Here is a 21,923-nt window from a genome sequence, read left to right on the forward strand (position 1 = left end):
TTTCTTACCCAGAGCCTAGGGCAGAAAATGATGGATGGAGGTTTTTCCTAGCCAAATTCCCCTGAGGGAGCCGGGATTTCCCTCCGAAGCCCTGCTTCACATGGGCCCTAAGGCCTGTCCCTTCCCGGTGGGGTGATGAACTGCTCCCCTGGTTCTGCACAGCCCCCTCCTCCAGTTAGCTTTGCCGTGGCTTCAGTTTGCAGACTTACTACTTTGGCTTTAAATTCCTTCCTTGTTTCTGTTGCTTATGGATTTCTTTATTTCAAACTCAATATGCATTTAAATTTTTCTGTCCCTATTTTATTGAGAATCTCCCTGTGTGATGCAACAGAGCAGTGGAGATCCACATTAGCTCATTCTGTGAGTTACTTGATGCCTAGGGCATGATTATTTTTCCCCCTCTCTCTCCTACCGGACTGTGGGCTCCTTGAAGAAGGAAACTGTGCCCATATTATTTCTGGTTCTTCGCTTGGTACCAGGCACAAACACAATACGCATGGCGTTTACCGGGTGGATAGTTAAATGATGGAAGGTGATTATCAAAGGTTATACAGCTCTCTCCACATCTGCAGGAAGAAGATTTCCTCAATCATTCCAAACACAAAGATATTCCTTTATTCTGAAAGATCTTTTACAGGAGATTCTGTAGCATATGTCATTATTATGACATCTATGTGCATGTGTTTCTCAACATTTTAATGCGGTCATCAAGCAAGCGCCGCGCAGCAGGCCCTCAGAAGACGTGACACAAGGCCAGCACTGACCCGTGGTCCTCCAGCTGGAGGCCGTGACTTGGAAAGCATGGCTATCACATGATCGTTTGCCGTGATTTCACTTATGGAGAGAACTATGTCTGTTTGGAGGAAAATGTTCACCAGGCCCGCTTGGGAGAGCAGCTAAGGCTTCAGGGAACTTGACAGGGAGAGGCTGCTGAGGCCTGAGGCTGGCAAGGGCAGCCTTTTCCTGGTTGAGGCCTAGGCAGGGGGGAGGGGAGGAGCGGAGGCCAGGAGGGTGAAAGCCACAAGCTTGCCCCATGGTGTCCTCGGGATGGCACGGTGCTCCCAAACCTGTGCATGTGTAGCAAAGATAGAAACGCAATGATGAGACATCCATAATCACAGCCTGATATTTAACCAAACTTTCCCAGATATTAATAACTAAAGTAAAAAAGGAAGGCAAAGATATTGACCTTTTAATTGGCACAATAAATAAATTTAACTGAATGTATATGCAGAAGTCTGTACCTAACTGAGGCAGGAGACAGACGGGCCCCAGGCTGAGCAGCTGTGGCCCCTGGGGTTTGGGAATGTTGGACAGAGACCCCAAGATGAACATAATAGCAGGAGCAGGGAGGAGCTCCTTCCCCTAACCCCAAACCCTGGAGGAGGGGCTGACCCCCGGAGGGACTCCAAGGCAGACAGGCCTCCTGCAGCAGAAGAGGACACCCTGGTCTCTCTCCGGTGCCTCCAGGAAGTAAACACTCCGTAGTACCATTTGTGTGAAGAGAAAATTAGCTCTCATTGGAGGGTTGGGATAAAAATATCTCCAGTCTGTAAACACATCGGTTGGGGCGTCCTGGAGGCACACGACTGGGGCACCACGGGCTGCAGGTACCTGTCTGCCCTGCGTCTTCTCACCCTCACAGGCGCTCCTGGCTTTGCTCCAGGACAACCGGGTCGCACACGTGTCCCCAGCCCCGGAGCAGAGATTAGGAAAAGTTTCTCACTTTTCTCCAGGTCAGTGGAAATGTTCTTGAGGCCAAGTGGAGAGAAAGAAAGAGCTGGTCTGTTTTATCTCTCAGCAGATGTCCTTCCGGAAGGCGACGGGCAGTGCTGTTTATCAGCGTCCCTGACCCTCGTCCCTGGCGTCTTGGCACTCAGCCAAGCCCTGTTTCTCTGCTTCCTCAGAGAAGGTGCTGAGGCTGACGCCCTGACAGGGAGCTTAGGGCTGTCAGCCCGGGAGAAGCAGCTCCTACGTCAGGCTTCCTCGTGGCCGTGTCACTGCCCGCCCCTGTTGGTGGTGACATAGCTGCCTGTACGCTGGGGAATAAAGAGGTCCTGGCTGGTGCTGACCCTGGGCAGAGGGGAGGGGCTCTTTCTTTCGCCCACAGCACGTATGATATCTTTACTTAAACACACACGCACACTGACGCACTCTAGCACACGACACCGAGCCTCCTTCGGGTGAAACGTGTAAGGCCTGCTCAGTCGCTTCTTACGAAAGTTCCTCTCTAGGAAGCCACTGTAAGCCCAAACTTTAGCATTAATATGACCTTTTTCGAGTGAACCCCTACAAAGGAGAGGAACGTGCAAATAAGTCAAAGTGCAGACTTTGCTTCTTAATCCAGCATAAGCAGCATGTCTGGTTGTTACCCCAGAAAAACTGGGTTCACCTCTTGGTGGGTGTGGAGCCAAAAGACACAACCAAGCCAAAGAGTGGGAGAAGGAAGGATTTATTACTTGCAGCAAGTGAGGAGAACACAGGGGATCTTTGCCGAAGCAGGGTCTCCCCGAAGAGCAAAACTGGGGAAGTTTTACCCTAAGGGTCACGTGCATCTTCATGAAGGGGCTTGAGCAGAGGCAAATAATTGGGGCAAAGGTCAACAGAGTCCACACTTGAGGGTCCACATCATTGCTCCGTCCTCCTCCTGGGTGGGGGCCTTAGTTCCTGCAGAGCTCAGAGACTGGATCACATGTTATATGTAGCCCTTGAAGAGGAAATGGGACTCTGTTCTACTTCTGAGCTGTTGTTTCTTGACTGCTTTTCCTGTGTTCCCACATTCCCTTACTTCCCTGAGAGCACGGATTACTGAGACCTGTTCAAGGGCAAGCACTGTGGCCAAGATTCGATCACAAAATGGCTTAGGCCAAAAATGCCTTCCCTTATGTCTAGAAAGCTATGCCTGGTTCTCTGTCTCCGGGGACCCCCTACCCTATTGCTAAAGGGGATGTCTGCTACTTGCGCACAAAAAAATTGTTGCCTGCCATTTCATTAAACAAAGAATGTCGCCTGCCATTCTGGTAAACAATGAATGCTGCCCACCAGCAAGCCATCAGAACTGCAGCCCACCCTGCTGTGAGCCCTGGGAGGAACTCAGGATGGAGGAAAAAAGGATACAGGCCCTAGATAGTTAAGGTGCACATCAAAGGACTGATTTCAATGAGCCCAGACTCTTGCATCCTCCCATACATAGAAAAGCACTGAAATCATTAATTTGAGATGTCTGGTTTTTTTGTGATTAGCAGTCATCTTTTGATGTTTGACTACATGTGATTTTTTTTCAGCAGAAACTTCTATACATCCTGGCTCTCCCCTACCTCTTTGGAGCAGTCCCTCAGAGCTATCTGCGAGGCTGTCTCCCCAGCTGCTGACCTCAGTAAGGTCCCGAATTAAACATAACTTTCAACTTCCAGGTTGTGTGTTTTTTTTTCAGTCCACATACTGTTTCCTTAGGTTATGGAGAGGTGTCCTCCTATTCACAAAAACCCGAAGGAAAGACACTGAAGAGAAAGAGAAGATGATAGACGAGACAAACGTGTGAGAACAGAGTTGGAAATATTGCAAGAAGTTGGGACTTGAAGAGAGGGGACCTGGAGGCACAGAACCTTGGATCAACCCAGCGGGGGCGCTTTACTGGGAGGCTCTGGGGTCAGTGACTTCCCTGTCGGTGGATCCCACTCTCTCCTGCCGGGAGGCTGACTTCAGGTCATCGCCCTGGCGTAGAATGCACAGCAAAGGAACAGAAGCACAGTCCTGTTACTTTTTCAGAAGTGAGTCACACTGAATCTGAGCAGGACCCTATGGGGCTAAAGGGCACAAAAGTCTTTCTGTGTCCCCCATTTCTTGTTTGCAGGAAATAGGCTTCATTCAGCCTCCAAGACCTTCCCAGAGTTCCAAAGGGCAGGTTCAAACAGTTGCTAATCAGGGAAGGGAGGGGCTGCAGAGACAAGGGAGGAGCAGTGGAGAAACCACAGTGCAGCCGTGAGGCAGGTCCTGGTGCCCCCTCAGGGGATGCACATCACAATGTCTTTGAGCTGTTTTGCAGATACTGAAACTCCCACCAGGTGGGAGAGGTTAACTGTATGCTGCCCACGAGCACGTAGACCCCAGACCAGTTGGAACCAGGTTGATGATGTTGACCCCTGATTACCTCACCACCAATTCTTCTGATTGCAGAACAACGTCCACCAGCTGGTCACACCCTCCTGCCTGAACCGTCACTATAAAACTCCTCACTACCCACTCCAGGGAGGGACACACAGTTTTGAGGGCATTAGCCCACTGTGGCCCCCTTTGCCTGGCAAAGCAATAAAGCCATTCTTTTCTGCTTCACCAAAACTCTGTGTCTGAGATTTAATTCAGTGTTGGGGTACAGAGGCTGGATTCGGCATCAACACCAAGAGAATAAACACACTTTGATGTAAAACTCCCTCTCTGCTTCTCATTCCTTCTGACCCATCTGCAGGCTTAAGTTTCTTTTCTTTATCAAGACTTTCCAGGAATGTTATACCATTTTGCCCAATCTGAACCAAAATAGTAGGAAAGGGAAGGGGTCCAGGCAACAAACATGTATTGAGCACCTGGTATGCTCCAAATCTTTCTCTCACATGATCTTCAAAATGACCATTTGAGGTGGGTATTGTTATCCCTGTTTTACAGACAAGGAATCCAAGGCTTAGAGAAGTTAAGCAACTTTCCCAAGTTTACAAAAACCAAGAATTTGAATCATTGTCCTTCAGACTCCAGAGCCCATGTCCCCCCATGTTGCTTCCAGCATCTCTCCAGTCTGTTTGGAGGTGAGTTTGTTTTTGAACCCAAGTTCGTGTGCTCGACGCACAGTGAGGCCAAACAAACCGCAACATTGAAGTTTGGAGCAGAGAAAGGTTTATTGCAGGGCCATGCGAGGAGAATGGGTGAGGGCGCATGCTCAAAACCCCCATAGTCCCAGGTGGTTTTTGGGGAACAGTTTTTAAAGGCCAAATTGGGGGTGAGGGCTTCAAGGTGTGTGACTTCCTTCTGTTTGGTTGGTGGGGACGTAACAGGGCAGTGCCCCAGGAATCTTGTGCTCAGCCTGAAATTACCATCCTCCACCTGGGTGGGGGCCCTGGTTCCTGCTGAAGAACTCAAAGACATATTGTTATGTAAATCCCTTAAGGAGGAAACAGGACCCCTCTTTATGGAAGCACTATGGTTTCTCAACTGCTCCTCTCTTGTCTCTGCAGCCCCTCTCTTCTCTAATTAGTAACCATTTGCATCTGCCCTTTGGAACTCAGGGAAGGTCTAGGAGGCTGAAGCCTTTTCCCTGCTGTGGACGAAGAATGTCTGCCTGCCATATCAGTAAACAAAGGATGTTTCGGCCATCAAGCCCTCAGGCACTGGAGCCGCCCCCAACTGTATACCCTGAAGGGACTCAGGAGGGTGAAAAACAGGATACTGGCCCTAGATAGTTAAGGAGCATATCAAAGGAATGATTTCAGTAAGTCCAGACTATTGCATCTTCCTATATGTAGAAAAGCACTTAATTCATTAATTTGAGATGTCTGGTTTTTCTTTAATTAACAGTAATCTCTTGCTGTTCTGACCACCTGGTTTTTGTTGCAAAAATTCCTATATATCCTGGCTCTTCCCTCACCTCTTTGGAGCAGTGTCTCAGAGCTATAGGAGAGACTGCCACCCAGGCTTAAGTCCTCAGCAAATCCGCCAAATGAAACCCAATTCTCAACTTTTAGGTTGTGCATTTTTTTTTCAGTCAACACTACAAATGAGAAACGGGGGACACAGAAAGGCTTTTGTACCTGGGGGTACCCCACAGGGTCCTGCTTGATTTCAAGTCTCGAAGGAAAATTCCACTCCTCGTTTGCTACTCGATTTGCACTTTGTGTTGGTTTGAAAAGCATTGCAAATGTTTTTGTTCAAGTTTAGCACAAATACATTTAGTTCCCTGAGCTCTTTTAAGACATGTATCTCTCCTTAGTAAGCCACCATTAGAAACAAGCATAGTTAGTTGGATAATGTGGTGAAAGAAGCACAGACTCCACAGCCTTGCTCACTGAATGCGTCCGGGGCTCTGCTGCCTTTCTGCACAGGGCCAGAGCTCTCCAGAGAACAGTGAAATCATAAGCAGGAGCAGATCACTTGACAGTCAAGTGCCTCCTACCATGTCACTAGTTAGGCTCCATTCCAGGATCCTGTCTCAGCCACTGGTCATGACATGTGTACTCCATCTGTGGAGGAAAATCAATGTTTTACAACGAAGCACCTGCGTTCAGTCTCATAGGAACCTCTGCTCCATATAGAATTTTCACGGAGCCTTTCTCTGTGATCTCGTTCTGAGTTTCAAATGATTCCCTAGCAGAAAAGACCCTTTAACAGACAGGACAATTTCATAATGCAAACACAGGAAATTCAGCAGGAGAAAAGAGGCACTGCTTCTGAAAACTGCTCTTTCCACAATCAGACACCACCTCGTATTTCCCAGGTCACCACAATGGCAAACATGCCTGAGCATATAACCAGGAGCTGAAGGGAATGGCAGAGCAGAGAGAGAGCAGAAGGAAAAGAAGTCAGTGAGCCTAAGTAGAATTCTACTGTTTTTAATTTCTCTATTGTGTTTAGTGATGGGACAGACCATCACCATAAAATAATTTTTACTTGTGACTTGGGAACATGGTAAACTAGAGCAGAAAGAATGTTTAGTAAAGGAAAGACAGTAGAAACACAAGAGGTGATGGAGTTATTTCAATATTTTTATTCTGTCTTTATGAGATGGAGGAATGTAATTAATTCACACTTACAAAAGTGTGAGCAGTTACAAAGACTTAGAAAGAAGATCATATAGTGATGGCAGTTGAAGCATATCCTTGTCAACAACTTCAATCTATTTCATGTTTCTTGGCATTCATAATTTAGTATAGTAAATTATATATGTGTATACATACTTATTTTTTTTAATTAATTAATTAATTAATTTTTGGCTGCATTGGGTCTTCATTGCTGTGCACAGGCTTTCTCTAGTTGTGTCCAGCGGGGACTACTCTTCATTGAAGTGCGCGGGCTTCTCACTGTAGTGGCTTCTCTTGTTGCAGATCATGGGCTCTAGAGCGACGGCTCAGTAGTTGTGGCGTACAGGCTTAGTTGCTCCGTGGCATGTGGGATCTTCCCGAGCCAGGGCTTGAACCTGTGTCCCCTGCATTGGCAGGTGGATTCTTAACCACTGTGCCACCAGGGAAGTCCCTGTATATACATACATATATACACACTTACAAAATTCTACTTTGTAAAAGCTAAAAATACTAAAATACTAAAAAAACAAAAAACAAAACAAAAAAATCCTAGGGTGACTGTATGAAAAATGAAGTCCCTAAGTTAAACATTAAAAAATATTAGTCATTGGAAAGAAACTCTGTCATATTTTACTAATAACTATACTGAGAATTCTGTTTTGACTCTGTTGCTTCCTGGAGCATTAAGGATGTACTTTCCACGTTGGATGTAAAACAAGCTATTTCAAGAATTTCCCACGGTGGGACTTCCCTGGTGGTCCAGTGGTTAAGACTCAGCGCTCTCAATGCAGGGGGCCTGGGTTCGATTCCTGGTCAGGGAACTAGATCCCACATGCCGCAACTAAAGATCCCATACGCCACAACAAAGATCCTGTGTGCTGTTACTAAGACCCCACGCCAAATAAATAAATAAATAAATAATAATAAAATAATTTCCCACAGTATTAAACGTATCAAGATCTCCTGCATCCTTGAGTCCAATTTCCAGTATGTTTAATCCTTCTCTTCATCTTGTGTGCTGGTCCTCATAAGATTCTGTTCCATTTTTCCTCCCTAACCTTAACATTTCCCAATATTCAGAAATCAGAGCAAAGAATTATCTTGCTTTTCTGCATAACAAACTATTTGGTATACCATCATGCTTTTGATCTAACACAGAAACGAAGGATTATGTTTATTTTAGAAATACATCACTTTTATGTACTGTATAATGCACGTCTTGCTTATGTTTTATACAGATTTCAGTGCTTTTCCCTGTCATCACATTTAGAATCTGGGCCCCAAAAGAGGCGCAGGCAATAATGCTTCCACGGTAACTGGGCTCCATCCTTATTTGTAAAATAAGAAGCACTTCATTTCTCAAATTTTAATGGAGCGTTCCTTCCCGGATCTGTAGTGACGGATTCATTTTATAGATGTGGAAATTAACCCCGCCCACTCTTGAACGCGTTCCTTCACCTCCTTCCACCAAATTCTTTGAAAGAGACCCCGGGGTCCCGGTCCAGAGCATCCCTGCCTCCATAGCAACCAGACTCGTCTCGGGCTTCCCGTGCACCATGGCGACGGCGCGCCGCCGTGGTCGCTATGGTGACCGGGGCGGGCGCAGGGCCGCGGGCAGGGCGCCTGCGCCGGGAGCGGGCCCTCGGCCCCTCAGCTGCTCTCGACATGGCGCTGAGGCGGCGGCCCGCGCTCGCCCTGCTGCTGCTCCTGCGGGGTGAGTCCGCGGGCCTCTGCCGGGCGCGGCCGGAGGGGCCCGGGCGGAGCGGGGGGCGGGCGCGGGGGCGCGGGGGCCCGGGGGTGGGCGGTGCGGGGGGGGTCCTGGGTTCAGGGAGGGGAATCCCGGGGATGCGGGGGTCCGGTCCATGTATGGGGTCAGGGATGCGGGGGTCCCGGGGTCCGGGAGGGGCGGGGAGCGGCCCCGAAGGTGCGGGGGGCGCAGAGGTGCGGGTCCCGGGTCGGGGTAGGGGGTGCGGGCCGGGGAAGAGGTGCGGGCGTCGGGGGTCCCGGAGGTACGGAGTCCCGGGCGTCTGGGGGTCTGGGTGCAGGGCGTCCCGGGGTGCGGGGTCCGGCCCGGGGCCCGTGGCCCTGCGCTCCATCACTCCGCGAACAAAGCCGACCCGTTCCCGGTCCCCTTTGTCCCGCCGGCGCCCAGCCCTGCAGCCCGCCCTGGAGTGGCCCGGGGGCCGCCCGGACGGAGCCTTGGTCTGTCCTTCCTCCCCCCAGCCCCCCCCCCCGCCCCAGTCCCTGGCTGGAGGCCTCGGGCAGCCGGACGGCGGGACCACACGCTGGGGGCCGTGGGCGCGCGCTGGACGCTCGAGACCGCGGTCCCACGTAGTCCTCAGAGCAGAGTCCAGAGAGAACACTGAGCCCGAAGTCTGCCCCCAGGACCAAGGGACACTCAGACCCGGGGTCCCGAGCGCCGCACCAGCCTCGCCTGGGGCATCAGCAGTTCCCCCCCGTTCTCGGGTCGGTCTGTGGTCTGCTTAGTTGCCATCGTCATCCCATGATGTTTGCCAGAGTATATACAGCGAAGCCCCAAGTGACTGTTTGGGGGTGGGGTGGGCGTACTAGGAAAACAAAGGCTCCTGTGTTGGAGGCTCACTGGGGGGTGGTCCTCAGGGGTGGCGTGAACAGTGAGGGTCCGGGCAGAAGCCGGGGAGCAGGGCTCTGTGATGAGGGCGAAGTTCAGGGAGTCGATGTTGTCCCTGTGCTGTGCTTGAAAGTGGTTTCCATAAACGTGTGGTTGGGAGAGATGAATGATCAAAGGCTAGCCAGGGGACAGGGGTGTCAGGAATGTCCCCTCCCGGCTTTGTTGGTCACACTGACACTGTCCTATTCACAGACTGGAACAACTCCCTATTGTTGAGAAGATCTGTTCACATGAGAGTTTGCAGTTTTTATTGCAGAAACATTTGGCAGTTTAGTTCAGGAATGAGTTTCAAGTTGGTGGTTTGTTAGTGAAACTAGTGGATGCTAAGGCCTTCACATCCCCTTAACTTCTTATTTAAAAAACATTTTTTTTAATATAATTTAAATTTTTTTTTTTTTTGGCCACACCGTGTGGCATACGAGATCTTAGTTCTCCCACTAGGGATGGAACCCTTCCCCCCTGCATTGGGAGCGGGGGTCTTGACCACTGGACCGCCAGGAAAGCCCCCATTAACTTCTTCCTTTGGTCTCCTGGAGGGGCTACTTGTGTGCCTTTCTTAATGTTAAGGACTGGGATTCACCTGTAGAACATAGGAGGAATAATCACAGTTTTGCAAAATGGCACTAATGACAAAGAATAGAGGTGGTAGGATGTATTAATACACTTTGAAGGGATGTAGCTATCATTTTTAGTAGGGAGCTCTTTTCTATTATTTGCTTATGCTCTAAATATACAGTAATATCTTGAAAACTATTCCTTCACAGGGCATCACAGCTGTGTCTCTTTTATTTTCATGATTACACTTTTCAATTGCTATTATTTTTGCGTGTTCTCATTTTAAAAAAATCTGGTTCCTGATATAATAAAAACATTCTTTATTAGCTACCCTTTGCCAGGTTCTGTTATAAAAATTTAATATGTATTCATTTAATATGGATAACTCTAAGAGGTTATTAGTATCATTTTGCCCATTTTGTGGACTAAGAAACAAGTACGGAGAGATTCAGTAACTTGCTCCGGGTGACATCCCATGTGTTTCAGATGCGGAAATCAACCATTTGTGTTAATCCATTTTTTTGGTTACTTGTATTATTCCGTTTGACATGGAGTTCTTGTTATGGATCATTTTAACCAGATTATTAAATGTTCAACGCTGCGTGGTTTGTAGATAAAGTATTCTTTTGTTGAATTGGTGACAGGTGCAACTCCTCTTTGCAAATGTTATATACCACATGTCTTTTTTGAATGATTATGTGGTAATTATCGTTGGGTTTCCAAATCTTTTGATGTCCTAGAGAAGTGCTTCATTTAGAGTTAAAACAGTTACAGTTTGTATTCTTGGGATAAGACAGTTTGTGTGTGAAAGTTTAGCAAAATCTGAAAATCATAATTTCCGGGAAATTTTTTGAAAAAAATTATAAATTTTCCATTTGCATATGTTTGGACCTCTGAAACATTTTTAAATGACCTATTTTGTGTTGTTTTCAGTCTTTTGAATTAATTATATCTGACTGATATAAGCGTTATCAGACATGCGTGTGCATGTGTGTGTTCAGAAAAACAAGGACCACCTGCCCAGAAGCATGCACTGCTTCAGATCAGCTGTTCATTCCTGAAAGGCCTGTTGAAGGCATTTGTTCTGAGTGCTTCAGGCTGGGGAGACTGAATGGGCAGCTATTAGAGATTCTTAATCACAAGTAATTGCAGCGTTACATACAGACAAAATGCTCACACACCCAACCCCAAGCTCTGGGAAACTAGCTCTTAAGGCAGCCTGGCTGGGTAGGCTTAAATCAATTCTTTTGAAAGAAACCAGATTTGTATTAATAGCCCACTTTTTGAGTTGGCCATATAATGTGACTGAAGAGGCTGTGGATTTAGTACAATCCAACCAGCAGCTGTTAGCGATGTAATATTAGCAAATTCCTTCTCCATAAATTCTTTGCATTTTTTCGCAAGCACAAGTGGAGTAAAACAAAGGAAAATTTGTGTGTGGATGAAGTTAGGGTGTATGGAGTCTGCTGAGTGATACCCTAGTCATGAAGCTGGATTCTCTTTAAGACAAGTTTATAATCAGGTGGTGAATGTGATGCTGTTAGGGCTGAAACAGATTTCAGATTTCCTGTGTTTACCCTCTGGATGCTCACAGTATATGCAGATAGCTTCAGTGGAGTCTAAAGGGTTCCTGAAAGAAAGTTTTGGTAAGCACATTCTTTTACACCTAGTTTAGTAAGGACAGTATCCACTGTGGTTCTCTATATGGAGATCTAAGGCCTTAATCAAGTTCTGCCATGTTCACGTTGTCTGCTTTGCCCAACTTAACCTCATCTCACAGTGATCTTTACTGTCTCTAAAGCATGGCTTGTAGTTTGTAGTTCTGTTCAGTACAACAGACATTTACTGAGTATCTGTAATATGTCCTTCATGCTAGGGGTGCAGAAAGGAATAAGGCATCCCAAGCCCTTGAAGAGCTAGGATTATTGCATGCCGAATTATGTTGCACTTTAGTTGTTGGGTGTAAATGCATTTTATCTTCTCAGTGTTATTAAAAATTCATTGGGAACAGAGGCTGAATTTAATTTCTTTTGTATCTTTTCAGGGGCTATAGTAAATATTGTCTTTGTCACTTGAAAGTCAGTTAACATTTCTTAAACACTTCCTATGCGTCCAAGCATCTTTTTATGTATCTTATCTCCAATGACCCCAGAAACTTTTGGAAATTCTTGGTTTTTACTACAGTAAAAACAGTTTTTGTGGAAGAACGAGAATGGTATTTCTTGACTTGGCTTACTTTAAACATCTTCTTTCTCTCATCTACTCTATGTAGTTTTATGAGGTTAAGAAGAAGAAAAAAACATGGGGAAATGCTTGTGAAGTCATTTAAGTAACACAGTCGTATACCATAGGATTCCAATTACACAAAACATCTTATCCTTAGAGGAAAAACATCTGGAAGATAGTGAACCAAAATGTTGATAGGTGCTGTCTTTGAGTAGCAGGTCTTATGGCTCATTTTTTTAAAAAAATTTATTATTTATTTATTTTGGCTGTGCTGTGCAGCGCTTAGTTCCCCGAACAGGGATCGAACCCGTGCCCCCCCGGCAGTGGAAGCGCAGAGTCCTAACCACTGGACCACCAGGTCTTATGGCTGATTGTTTTCTACTTTTCTCTTGTTTTTCTGGCTGATTCTTTTGGTTTTTTTCCCCCAAGTTTTCTTTGATAAGGATTTTTTTTAATATAATGAAAACAATTGCATTTTTGGGGGCCTCCTAGACAAAATAGTGGAATTTTAGAATTGACACTTAGTAAGGATTTTCTTTTAAAGTGGGAAAGCTTAGTTAAAAGGGATAGCCTGTGATTGTGGCGTTTTCTAGCTCCTGAATTAATGTCAGCTGCAGTGCAAGAAGGACGGGCAGCCTCGAAGTTGGGTTTGATCACGCGTCCTTTGTGGCTCATTTGAGAGATTTGCTGTTACTGGCTCTTGGGTGGCACAGCCAGGTGGGCACCCTCAGCAAGTGCTTAGCTGGCAAACTGAAAGAGAGCTGACGAGGATACCTGCCTCTTCCTTTTTTTTGAACAAACAAACGGAATCATCTGAGCAGCTGCTTTGGTCTGCCTTTTCGGCATCAGCCCGTGTTTACTGGACCCCTCGTTCGTGCCAGCCGGGCAGCTCCCGGGGGGACTCTTTTCTTTGTCTTGGGTGATACAAATACCAGGTCAAATTGACTTCCTTGGGAAACAGACTCTGAAAGATGTTTCCTGAAGTAAGCCGACAGCTGAAGTTCCCTTATCACTTCTTCCTGCCCACCAGGACTTCCTCGTGGGATGTCTTTCTCTAAGGAAAATATTTGACGTCTTTAGAATGAAGTGCAGCTGTCTGGAGAATTACAAGGAATGCAGCACATCCTAAGACAACTGCCTTTTCTTTCCTTTTTTCTTTTTTTTAAATTTGGTGCCTTGTTTTTCCTCTAAAGTGTCTCTACCAGGGTGCTGGAGCTCAATCAGCCAATCCATCATTATTAGGCAAAAATCTCCGTTTTCATGGCAGTAGAGCTTTCCACAGGCGGAACAGGGACAGCTAGGATAAGCGCTTCCCCAGACCAGAAACATCGCACAGTTTAGGCAGTTAATGAACAGAGTAGCACTTTGGGTAAATGTTTTACGTGTTTAGAAGCGAGAGCACTTACTTTGGGCTGGCCTGGTAGAGGAAAATTTCAAGAAGCAGCTGGACTTTTGACAATAATTTGGTTGACTTAGTGCAGATTTTTGGGGAATGGACGTGTTAGGGACCAGTGAAGTGGAGGAAATACTGTGAGCAAAGGCGTGGCATTGGGAATGCATATGTTGTATTTTGGGACCAATGAGTTATCATAATGATAACTAATAACAGCTGCCAGTTATTGAAAGTCTGCGCCAGGCACTGCGGAGAGCGCTACATTATGGGGGTCTTACCCATGTCAGCGGTCAGTCCCTATAGGGCTCACTTTGCAGGTGCTGAACCTGAGGCTCAGGCAGGTTAGTTACCTGGCCCAGGTCACAGCTGGTAAATTGAGGAGCCAGATAGATGGTCATGGAACTTATTATGTAGGTTCTAGAAATTCATGTGGCAGTTTGAAGCAGGAAGTGATCTGATCAAATGATTTTAGATGTGTTGGACTGATAATATATTCAAGATGGTGGGAGAGGGAAGGTCAGTTAGGAAGCTTCTAGAATAGTTCACAGTCACTCCCTTTAGGGTAGGTCTCTCGATGTTGAATTCATTTTTGTTTATATCTGAAAATATATTTATTTTCATCTTGTTCTTGAAGTATAGATTTACTGGGTATGTAATTTTAGGTTGACAGTTATTTTGACTTGGAGCCTGGGCTCCATTACACGGATGCTTCTGGTTTCCATTGTTCCTGTTGTGAAACCTGCAGTCACGTCATCAGCCTGTCTTTCTCCAGCTACTTTAAAGATCTTGTCTTCTCTTTGGCATTCTGAAATGTTACTATGTGTGTCTAGGGTGCATTTCTTTTTAATCTACTTGTTAGTTTGTTATACTTTGTGTATCTGTGACTTTATATCTTTCTGGAGAATTCTCAGGTAGTGTGAGTTCAAATACTGCCCAGCTTCTATTTTCGTAACTCTTTCCTTTTGGAACTCTGATTAGATATATTCAGTCTTCCATCTTCCAAGACTGTTAACCTTTCTGTTGTAATTTCATGGTCTTCTTTCTTTGTGCTGTTCTGGGTTATTTATTTAGTTTTGTTTTACAACTGTTTCTTTTGCCAGCCATGTCTAATCTGTTATTTAACCAATGTATGAAGTTTTTTTTTTTTTTTTAACCCATTATATTCATTTCTAAAAGTTTACTTGGTTCCTTTTATAATCTGGTTTCTTTTGCCTGCTCATTTTTCACTCCTTTTTTATTTTATTTATTTATTTTTTAAAAATTAATTTATTTTATTTATTTATTTTTGGCTGCATTGGATCTTCGTTGCTTCATGCAGGCTTTCTCTAGTTGTGGCAAGCGGGGGCTACTCTTCGTTGTGGTGCGCAGGCTTCTCCTTGCGGTGGCTTCTCTTGTGGAGCACGGGCTCTAGGCGCATGGGCTTCAGTAGTTGTGGCTCGCGGGCTTCAGTAGTTGTGGCTCACAGGCTCTAGAGCACAGGCTCAGTAGTTGTGGTGCACAGGCTTAGTTGTTCCGCGGCATGAGGGATCTTCCCGGACCAGGGCTCGGACCCATGTCCCCTGCATTGGCAGGTGGGTTCTCCACTGCGCCACCAGGGAAGCCCTTACTTTTTTATTTTTAAACATTTCACGCACAGCTGTTTTGTATTCTGCATGTGAGACTTCAAATATCTGAAGTTCTTGGGGGTCTGAATCTAATGTTTGTTGTTTCTTATGACTCTTACTTGCAGTGACTTGTTTTTCTTTACTTGTAAATGGCGTTTGGTTGATCGCAATCTGTGCGGATCTGGGGACGCTTTTTGTGAGAGACGATGGTCATCTGGGATGGCTTTCAGGGCCTGGCAGTGTTTGGAAATCTCAGGCTCAGCTCTGCCTTCCTGCTGGCCCATTGGCACAGTCTCCCTAATGACCCTCAGGGTCATGCCCCACCCATCCTATTATTTTCTGGGTTCAGACTACAGCTATTTCACTTGCTGCGTTAAAGATCGCCCACTTCCCAAGAGCCCAGAGGTGCAGTAAAAACTACAGTTTGCTTGCGTGGGCTTTCCAAAGTTGGAGTGCCGAGGCCTTTTGGAGAAGCTAAGCCACGGCTGGAGCTGGAAACAAGAACCTCGGCTGTACCTAACGTAGGCCCCCTTCTATATAACTTAAGGGTCACACACCTTCCTTTAAAAGTTTATATTCTGAAGGTAATGCTTTTGTTTTCATTTTTCAAGTATAAAACGAAATTAAAATATTGGCTCTGTTTTTTCGGAGCGCATATGCACCCACGAAGGTCTGATAGGGTTGAGGGAAGGGGTTGAATGAGTCTTGCTAAGCATCACTGCTGTCAGGATGGGGCTGTCCTGTTATAAAGACATATATATACCCAACTGCACAGCCGTCATCCCTGTCCTTGGGTGGGTTTATCTGAAGAGCAGTGAGCATTGATCATTTGAGACACAGCAACTTAAAATTTGGAGAATTACTGCTGTCCCACACTCGACAGGTGTCTGGGACAGCAGCTCCCCACTCTGCTGGTAACAGGACAGGTGAAGAATTCTCCAGATTTTCAGATTCAGATTCCTACAGGGTGAGGCGAGAGGGACCACCCATCCCAGGCTCCGCTGTCCGCTGCCTCTCAGATACTTTTCTGGGTGGAGGGGGGAGCACACGTGGGTGTCAGGAATTCTGGACCCACTTCCCAGCTTTGCACGTGATTCATTTTGGGACCTTGGGGAAATAATATTGGTTTTAATCCAAGTGGCTTGAAAGTAATTTAAGCAGCATTCCTCTTCCCCTACCACCAACACATTCACATTTCTTTCCCCTGTTAGATAACTCACAGTGTGAGTTTCAGATCCAAAGAAGTGGTTTTATGGGAATACAAGAGAATTTTTAACTGATTCGTTGAATTACTTTATTTGTTAATAAAAAGTGCATTTGAAGGTTTTGAAAGCCCAGTTATAGAAATGTCTTCCTCTTCTGAAAGTTTGGAAGTTTTTAGAGCCGGGTAACCTTGGTTTGAAGCCCTCTTCTACTCCAAGAGGTTAGGAAATTACATCTTTCAGAACCTCAGGTTTTGTGTTTGTTTTGTTTTTTTAATCTGCTACAACCGTACTTACTATATCTAGTGTTTTAAGAGTTCCTGTGTTTGTTTACCAGGAAGAAAAAAATAGACCACTATTTGGTTGGGTTGGTAATCTGTTGTTTGATATCTAGTGTCAGATATGGAGTTTTCACTCTGACCATATTTGGTCTCGCTTTTAAGTCCACTGCCGGTAGAGAACGTTAGCGGTGAATCTCTAGAGCAGTGGTTTAGTAAGAACAAATGTTTGTGTCTTTAATTCACCAGGCCCTGTTTCAGACCTTCATCTGTGGAGTAGTTTATGTCAGGAACACCGTGTAGATGATGGAAGTTATGGCCCTTTTTTCCAAATAGTACTTCCATGTACATATGTGGAAGTTTTATATACTACTTTGGGGGTTACAACCCCCAGAAGATCATTTATGACCTCAGGTTGAGAGGCCTTCTCAGGGGCCCAGGGGCCCTGGAGTGCGTGCCTCCTGAGGTAGATGCTGACTTCATGCAGAGCTCAGGACTGGTATACAAGCGTGTTATTTTATTATTCTGTTACTTCTTCTTTCCCTTAACTCCGTCCCAGCCTGACGCTTCTGTGAGGCTGTGTTATGGATGGTGAATGTCCGTGTGAAGCATCTGGTCATAATTTGCGTACATTTCCAGTTTAGCTCGCTCTGCGGGTAGGTCAGAGGGAAGACTTTGATTTAAATGGAAAACAAAGTATGCATGTGGCTTCAGAGGTACTTAATTCTGTGATTTCTGCAGTGCTCTGTCGCGTTAGCACAGCTCCAGCGGGTGTGCAGGGTGAAGCCCCAGGAAAAGCAGAGAAACCCTTGCTGGAGCTGCCTTTCCATCTCCCTCGGTGTGCGTGTCTGTCTGTCTGTCTCTACCCTAGGCAATGGTGATGAGAGAACAGACCTAAAGGACGTCTCGTGACGTTGGATGAGGGATCTGGCCCTTGCTGAAGCCAGAACAGATACCCTCCCGGCGGCCCCATGGCTGACCCTGCTCCCCTGTCCCCCACGTGTGGTTTCTGCTCCCCCGGGCATCCTCAGGCTGGTGACGTTCTCTGGGACGAGTTTGTTTTCGTGTTTTGTTCCCTCTTCCACTAACAGATCTGCTTTCTGTGCTGTCCTCGGCAGGTACGTTTTCTAGGTGCAGAGTAAATAAAACGTGTTAGGACTTTGGTGCTTCTGTCCTTGTGCGAGCAGCGCCTTTCAGCTCCCAGTTTTGAAGCTACTTCTCACAAAACTTGGAGGAAGACTCTTTAACTGGCGCTCAGAGGCTCCTGTTTGGAGGTCCTGTCTCGGCTCTCCTGCCCTGCCCCTCAGGGCTGGGTTGTGCAGTCCTGGGCTGCAGCAGGGGCGCTGCCTTCACGGGAGAATCGCCAGGTTTGGGCTTCGGGTGGCGGAGACGAGGCACTTTGGCGTCCACACCAGCCCTCTCCGTAGAGGAGTTGGGTTCTAGAGAAACGTAGCCTTTTCCTTTTCCTTTACAAGATAATGGCTATGTCATAAAGAGAAAATTGACCCTAAGAGTGTATTCACTTACTTCAGTTTTGTCGGGGAAATCACACGATTTGGAGCATGGTCTTGGGCTCTGTAGAAGTGTTCCATCACTGTCTCCTGACTCACCCTTGTGCGTTGCCATTTCTGTTTTATTGTCATCGCCCATCTACCCCCGTGCAGATCACCCTCTCTGTTCAGTTCCGCTCATTCCCCAGTATCCAGCTCAACACACTTCTCTGTAAAGGCTTTTTTAGGTCTCTGGCCTGTAGCGATCTCTTCCTTTCTGAATTCCTGTTCATCAGGAAGAACGTAAGCTAGACCAAGGTTTGAATCTCAGCTCCACTGTAGGACTTGTCCAAGTCAATCTCCTTATCTATAAAAGAGTAGAAAAACGTATAACTCTGTAGGATTGTTTTGCAAACCAGTGACTATATTATAGTGTTCCTATCACAGTTATCTATATGAGTGATAACAAAAATTACACTAATCGATATAGTAAAATTAAAATTAATTACATAAGTGCTTAGCAGAGGGCCTGGTATAGTAACAAGCTCTCAGTGCTGGGTTTTTGGGATTTACTGTCACTGCTAACTGTTGATGCTGCTGTTACTACTTTACTACAATTCATTGAATCCTCAGTTAATCAGAGGCAAATTGAAAATGAACCTCATCAAGCGTAGGCTTTTGGACTCCTCCATTACAAGGAGGCCCCTTCCAAGGCCCCAGGTTTCATCCTAGCAGTGTCCTCAGATTTGCAGAACTTAGGCGCCTTAGCTATAATCAGGTAAGACTGTGCTCTTCTTCCCCTCTGCTGCCTTCGTGGCCTTGCACTGGCCCAGCACAGGGAGGTGAGTGTCTGTTCTTAGTTGTGGTTTGGGAAAGGGGCAGGGGCTTCACTAGACATTTAGATGGGGGCTGACATGTATTTCTATTCAAACAAATTACAACCTGGACAGATGAGAAACCAAGGCCTAATTTGTGTGTTTCTTAATTGTTATTTTAAAATAATTTTGAGTCAGAAGACCTGGTTTCTCCTTTGGTCTCTGATACTTTCAAGTTTTGAGGCTGTAATTGTCTCCTAATATATCCAAGCCCCCTTCTCTTTATCTATAGATAAATACCCAGTTTACAGGACTCTTATGTGCATCAAGTGAGACTGTACGTGAAAGTGGTCCTGTACATTATAAAGTGCTGTGCGGATGTAAACAGTATCATTCTTGGCTTTAGTCCCCTTGGGTTCTAGAATTTCATTAGTCCTCTGTTTCTTTTTTTTTTTTTTTTAATTTTTATTGGAGTATAGTTGATTAACAATGTTGTGTTAGTTTCTGCTGTACAGCAAAGTGAATCAGTTATACATATACATATATCCGTTCTTTTTTAGATTCTTATATAGGCCATTGCAGAGTATTGAGTAGAGCTCCCTGTGCTATACAGCAGGTCCTTATGAGTTATCTATTTTATATATAGTCCTCTGGTTGTTTAGGTTACAAACCTAATTTAGAGAACTTTCTCATATTAAAGCTTCCCTGATGGCCTATTTTGATGGGATAGAAAGTTTTTACATTTATTTTTTCTGTGTAGGAAAGACATTTCATCTAACGTACAGATTGGTGTCCTGATTTTTTCTTAGAAAAACAAAAATCCAGTTTTAAGTTTCAAGAGTAAAGAAGAAGAAATTATCTGACATTCTTGGATTTAAAAAGTGGTTCAGTGATATTTGTAGAAAAGATTAGACCTCTTTTGCTTGGGGACATTTTTAGGCCTGCACTAGCAAACTTTGAATAATAAAAAGTTTCAGTGGAAATTCCAGCATATCTTTAAGTAGAGGAGCTGCCAATATAAATCAGTGTGTTTACATTAAAAATAAGCATCTTTTTAGATAAGTAGCTATGAAGAACGGATGAGTTCAGGACAAGAAAATGTCACGTGAGTATATAGGCCTCAGTATCCACAGGAATCCCGTGTCCTGGGACCAGGGTGCCACATGATGGTGGGTGCCCTCAGCTGCGAGCGTGTCCAGAGAAAGTAGGGGAGAGGATGAAGGAAAGCCCTCAGGAACTCAGCAAGTCACATGCCTCTGTTTAGACCCAAGGGGCGTGTAGTTTCCAAAAAGTGCTAAAACAGACCATGCATTAGGCGTGGAGTCTGGCCTCCCAGCTCTCCTGGGTTACGTTCATGCTCAGTTCAGGGCGTCAGCTGAAGAGTCGAGTCCTGCAATCCGCCTTGTTCCAGACCCGCGAGATAAGATGCGAAAAACCATTCCCTCTTCCTACGAGGGATGTTGGTGTTGGACTTCTGTGGAGGAGGGAACCGTCTTACAGGCCTGATTTCTCACTACCTGTCTGGTTACAGGAGACCTGGGTTTACCCTGGTTTACAGTTGGTCTCAGCAAGTCCTTCAATCCTCTTTGTTAGCTTTATACCCAAAGAAGTAGTATCTACCCCTCAACTCAACAGACATGTAGGTTATAGAGCTTTAGAGCTGAAAGAGACTGTGAGACAGGGTTTCTCAAGCTCGGCGCTGTTGACGTTTTGGGCCGGTTAATCCTTTGTTTTGGGGGCGCGGCCCTGTGTGTTGTGGATGTTTAGCAGCACCCCGGCCTCTCAGTGCCACTAGCAGCGCCCCCAGCTGTGACACCCAGAGACGACTCCAGGGGATTCTGGGTGACCCGGGTGGCAGGGTCTCTGCAGTGGAGACCCTCTGCTGTGACAGGCCCAGAGACGCGCAGTGCCCAGCTTGGGTCATGACTCCCGCCTGAGTGGGAGTGTGGAGCTACACCCACTTCCCAGTTTCCCCTACATTAACGCGGAGTGGAAATACCTCCTAAAAACTATCTGCAGTTGCTGCTCTGCATTTCAGGGCGTTTTTGCACGTTGGATGGAGTCCTGGCTGGTCACCTGCTCCCTACCTCGTGTGTGGGAAACAGGGTCCTTAGCGACACCTTCACCTTAGATTAGTGACATTCTCAACTCACACTGCTGGGGTCTCTTTCGGGCGTCAGTGACAAGCTCAGTGTCTGTTGCAGAGACACCTCCTGGCCTGCGCTGGCCTTGAGCGGGGAGCAGGCTGACTTGTGGTTGTGAGTCAGCTCTGCAGGTTTTTTTCTACTAGCGGAGAAGGAAGCATTGTTAGGAACGCAGAATCCAAACTACAAAGAATTAAAAACAATTTAAAACTGTATTTTACTTTAAATAATATTTGTTATATTTCTGACCAAAGAATGATTACTTCGGGTTTATGTTTTCTTGCTTTCTTTTTCTATTACAAGATGCCACTTTAAAAATCCCCCAAATCATGGACAGTCATTTTAAGGTGTGATCTTCAGGTTTTTAAATTTAAAACCTATTCTTAATTTTCCTCTTCCAGATCTGTGCCCTTCTTGGTGCTGTAAGATGGATACTGAGTTCATGCCATTATTAAGGGCTCTAGCCCTTGAGTTCTTGAATATTTCATGCTTTCGCAATTGCGAGCACGGTTCGTCTTTTCCGGTCATTTCCAGTACGTGACAAACCTGTCCACTTTGTAGGGTGCACGGGAAACATCCCCCTTGAGCTTCGCCACTTCATTCCCCAAACCTCAGGGTCCCCCACCCCCAGCCCCTGGGTCCAGTCCGTATTTATTGAGTGACTGCTGTATGCACAGGGCATCGCGATGAGGTGTGGCCAAGGCCGTGCCCCTACCCCCCCCCCCCCCGGGAGGAGACCGCGCTGGCCGCTCCTTCCTCGCCCTGTGGGCCTCTGCCTGCCTGC

The 21,923-nt window shown here is 46.1% G+C and overlaps 1 protein-coding gene across 1 annotated transcript in view; it reads left to right on the forward strand.

Moving 5' to 3' along the window:
* Nucleotides 1-8,379: 8,379 nt before the first annotated feature.
* Nucleotides 8,380-21,923, forward strand: part of JAM3 (junctional adhesion molecule 3) — a 57,895-nt gene continuing 44,351 nt past the window's right edge. Inside the window, exon 1 of the mRNA XM_057552518.1 lies at nucleotides 8,380-8,496. Coding sequence (XP_057408501.1) covers nucleotides 8,448-8,496 — 49 coding nt within the window. The 5' untranslated portion in view covers nucleotides 8,380-8,447. The remainder of the gene's footprint in view (nucleotides 8,497-21,923) is intronic.

Source organism: Balaenoptera acutorostrata, chromosome 9 (genome assembly GCF_949987535.1).
Source record: "Balaenoptera acutorostrata chromosome 9, mBalAcu1.1, whole genome shotgun sequence".
Taxonomy (NCBI): domain Eukaryota; kingdom Metazoa; phylum Chordata; class Mammalia; order Artiodactyla; family Balaenopteridae; genus Balaenoptera; species Balaenoptera acutorostrata.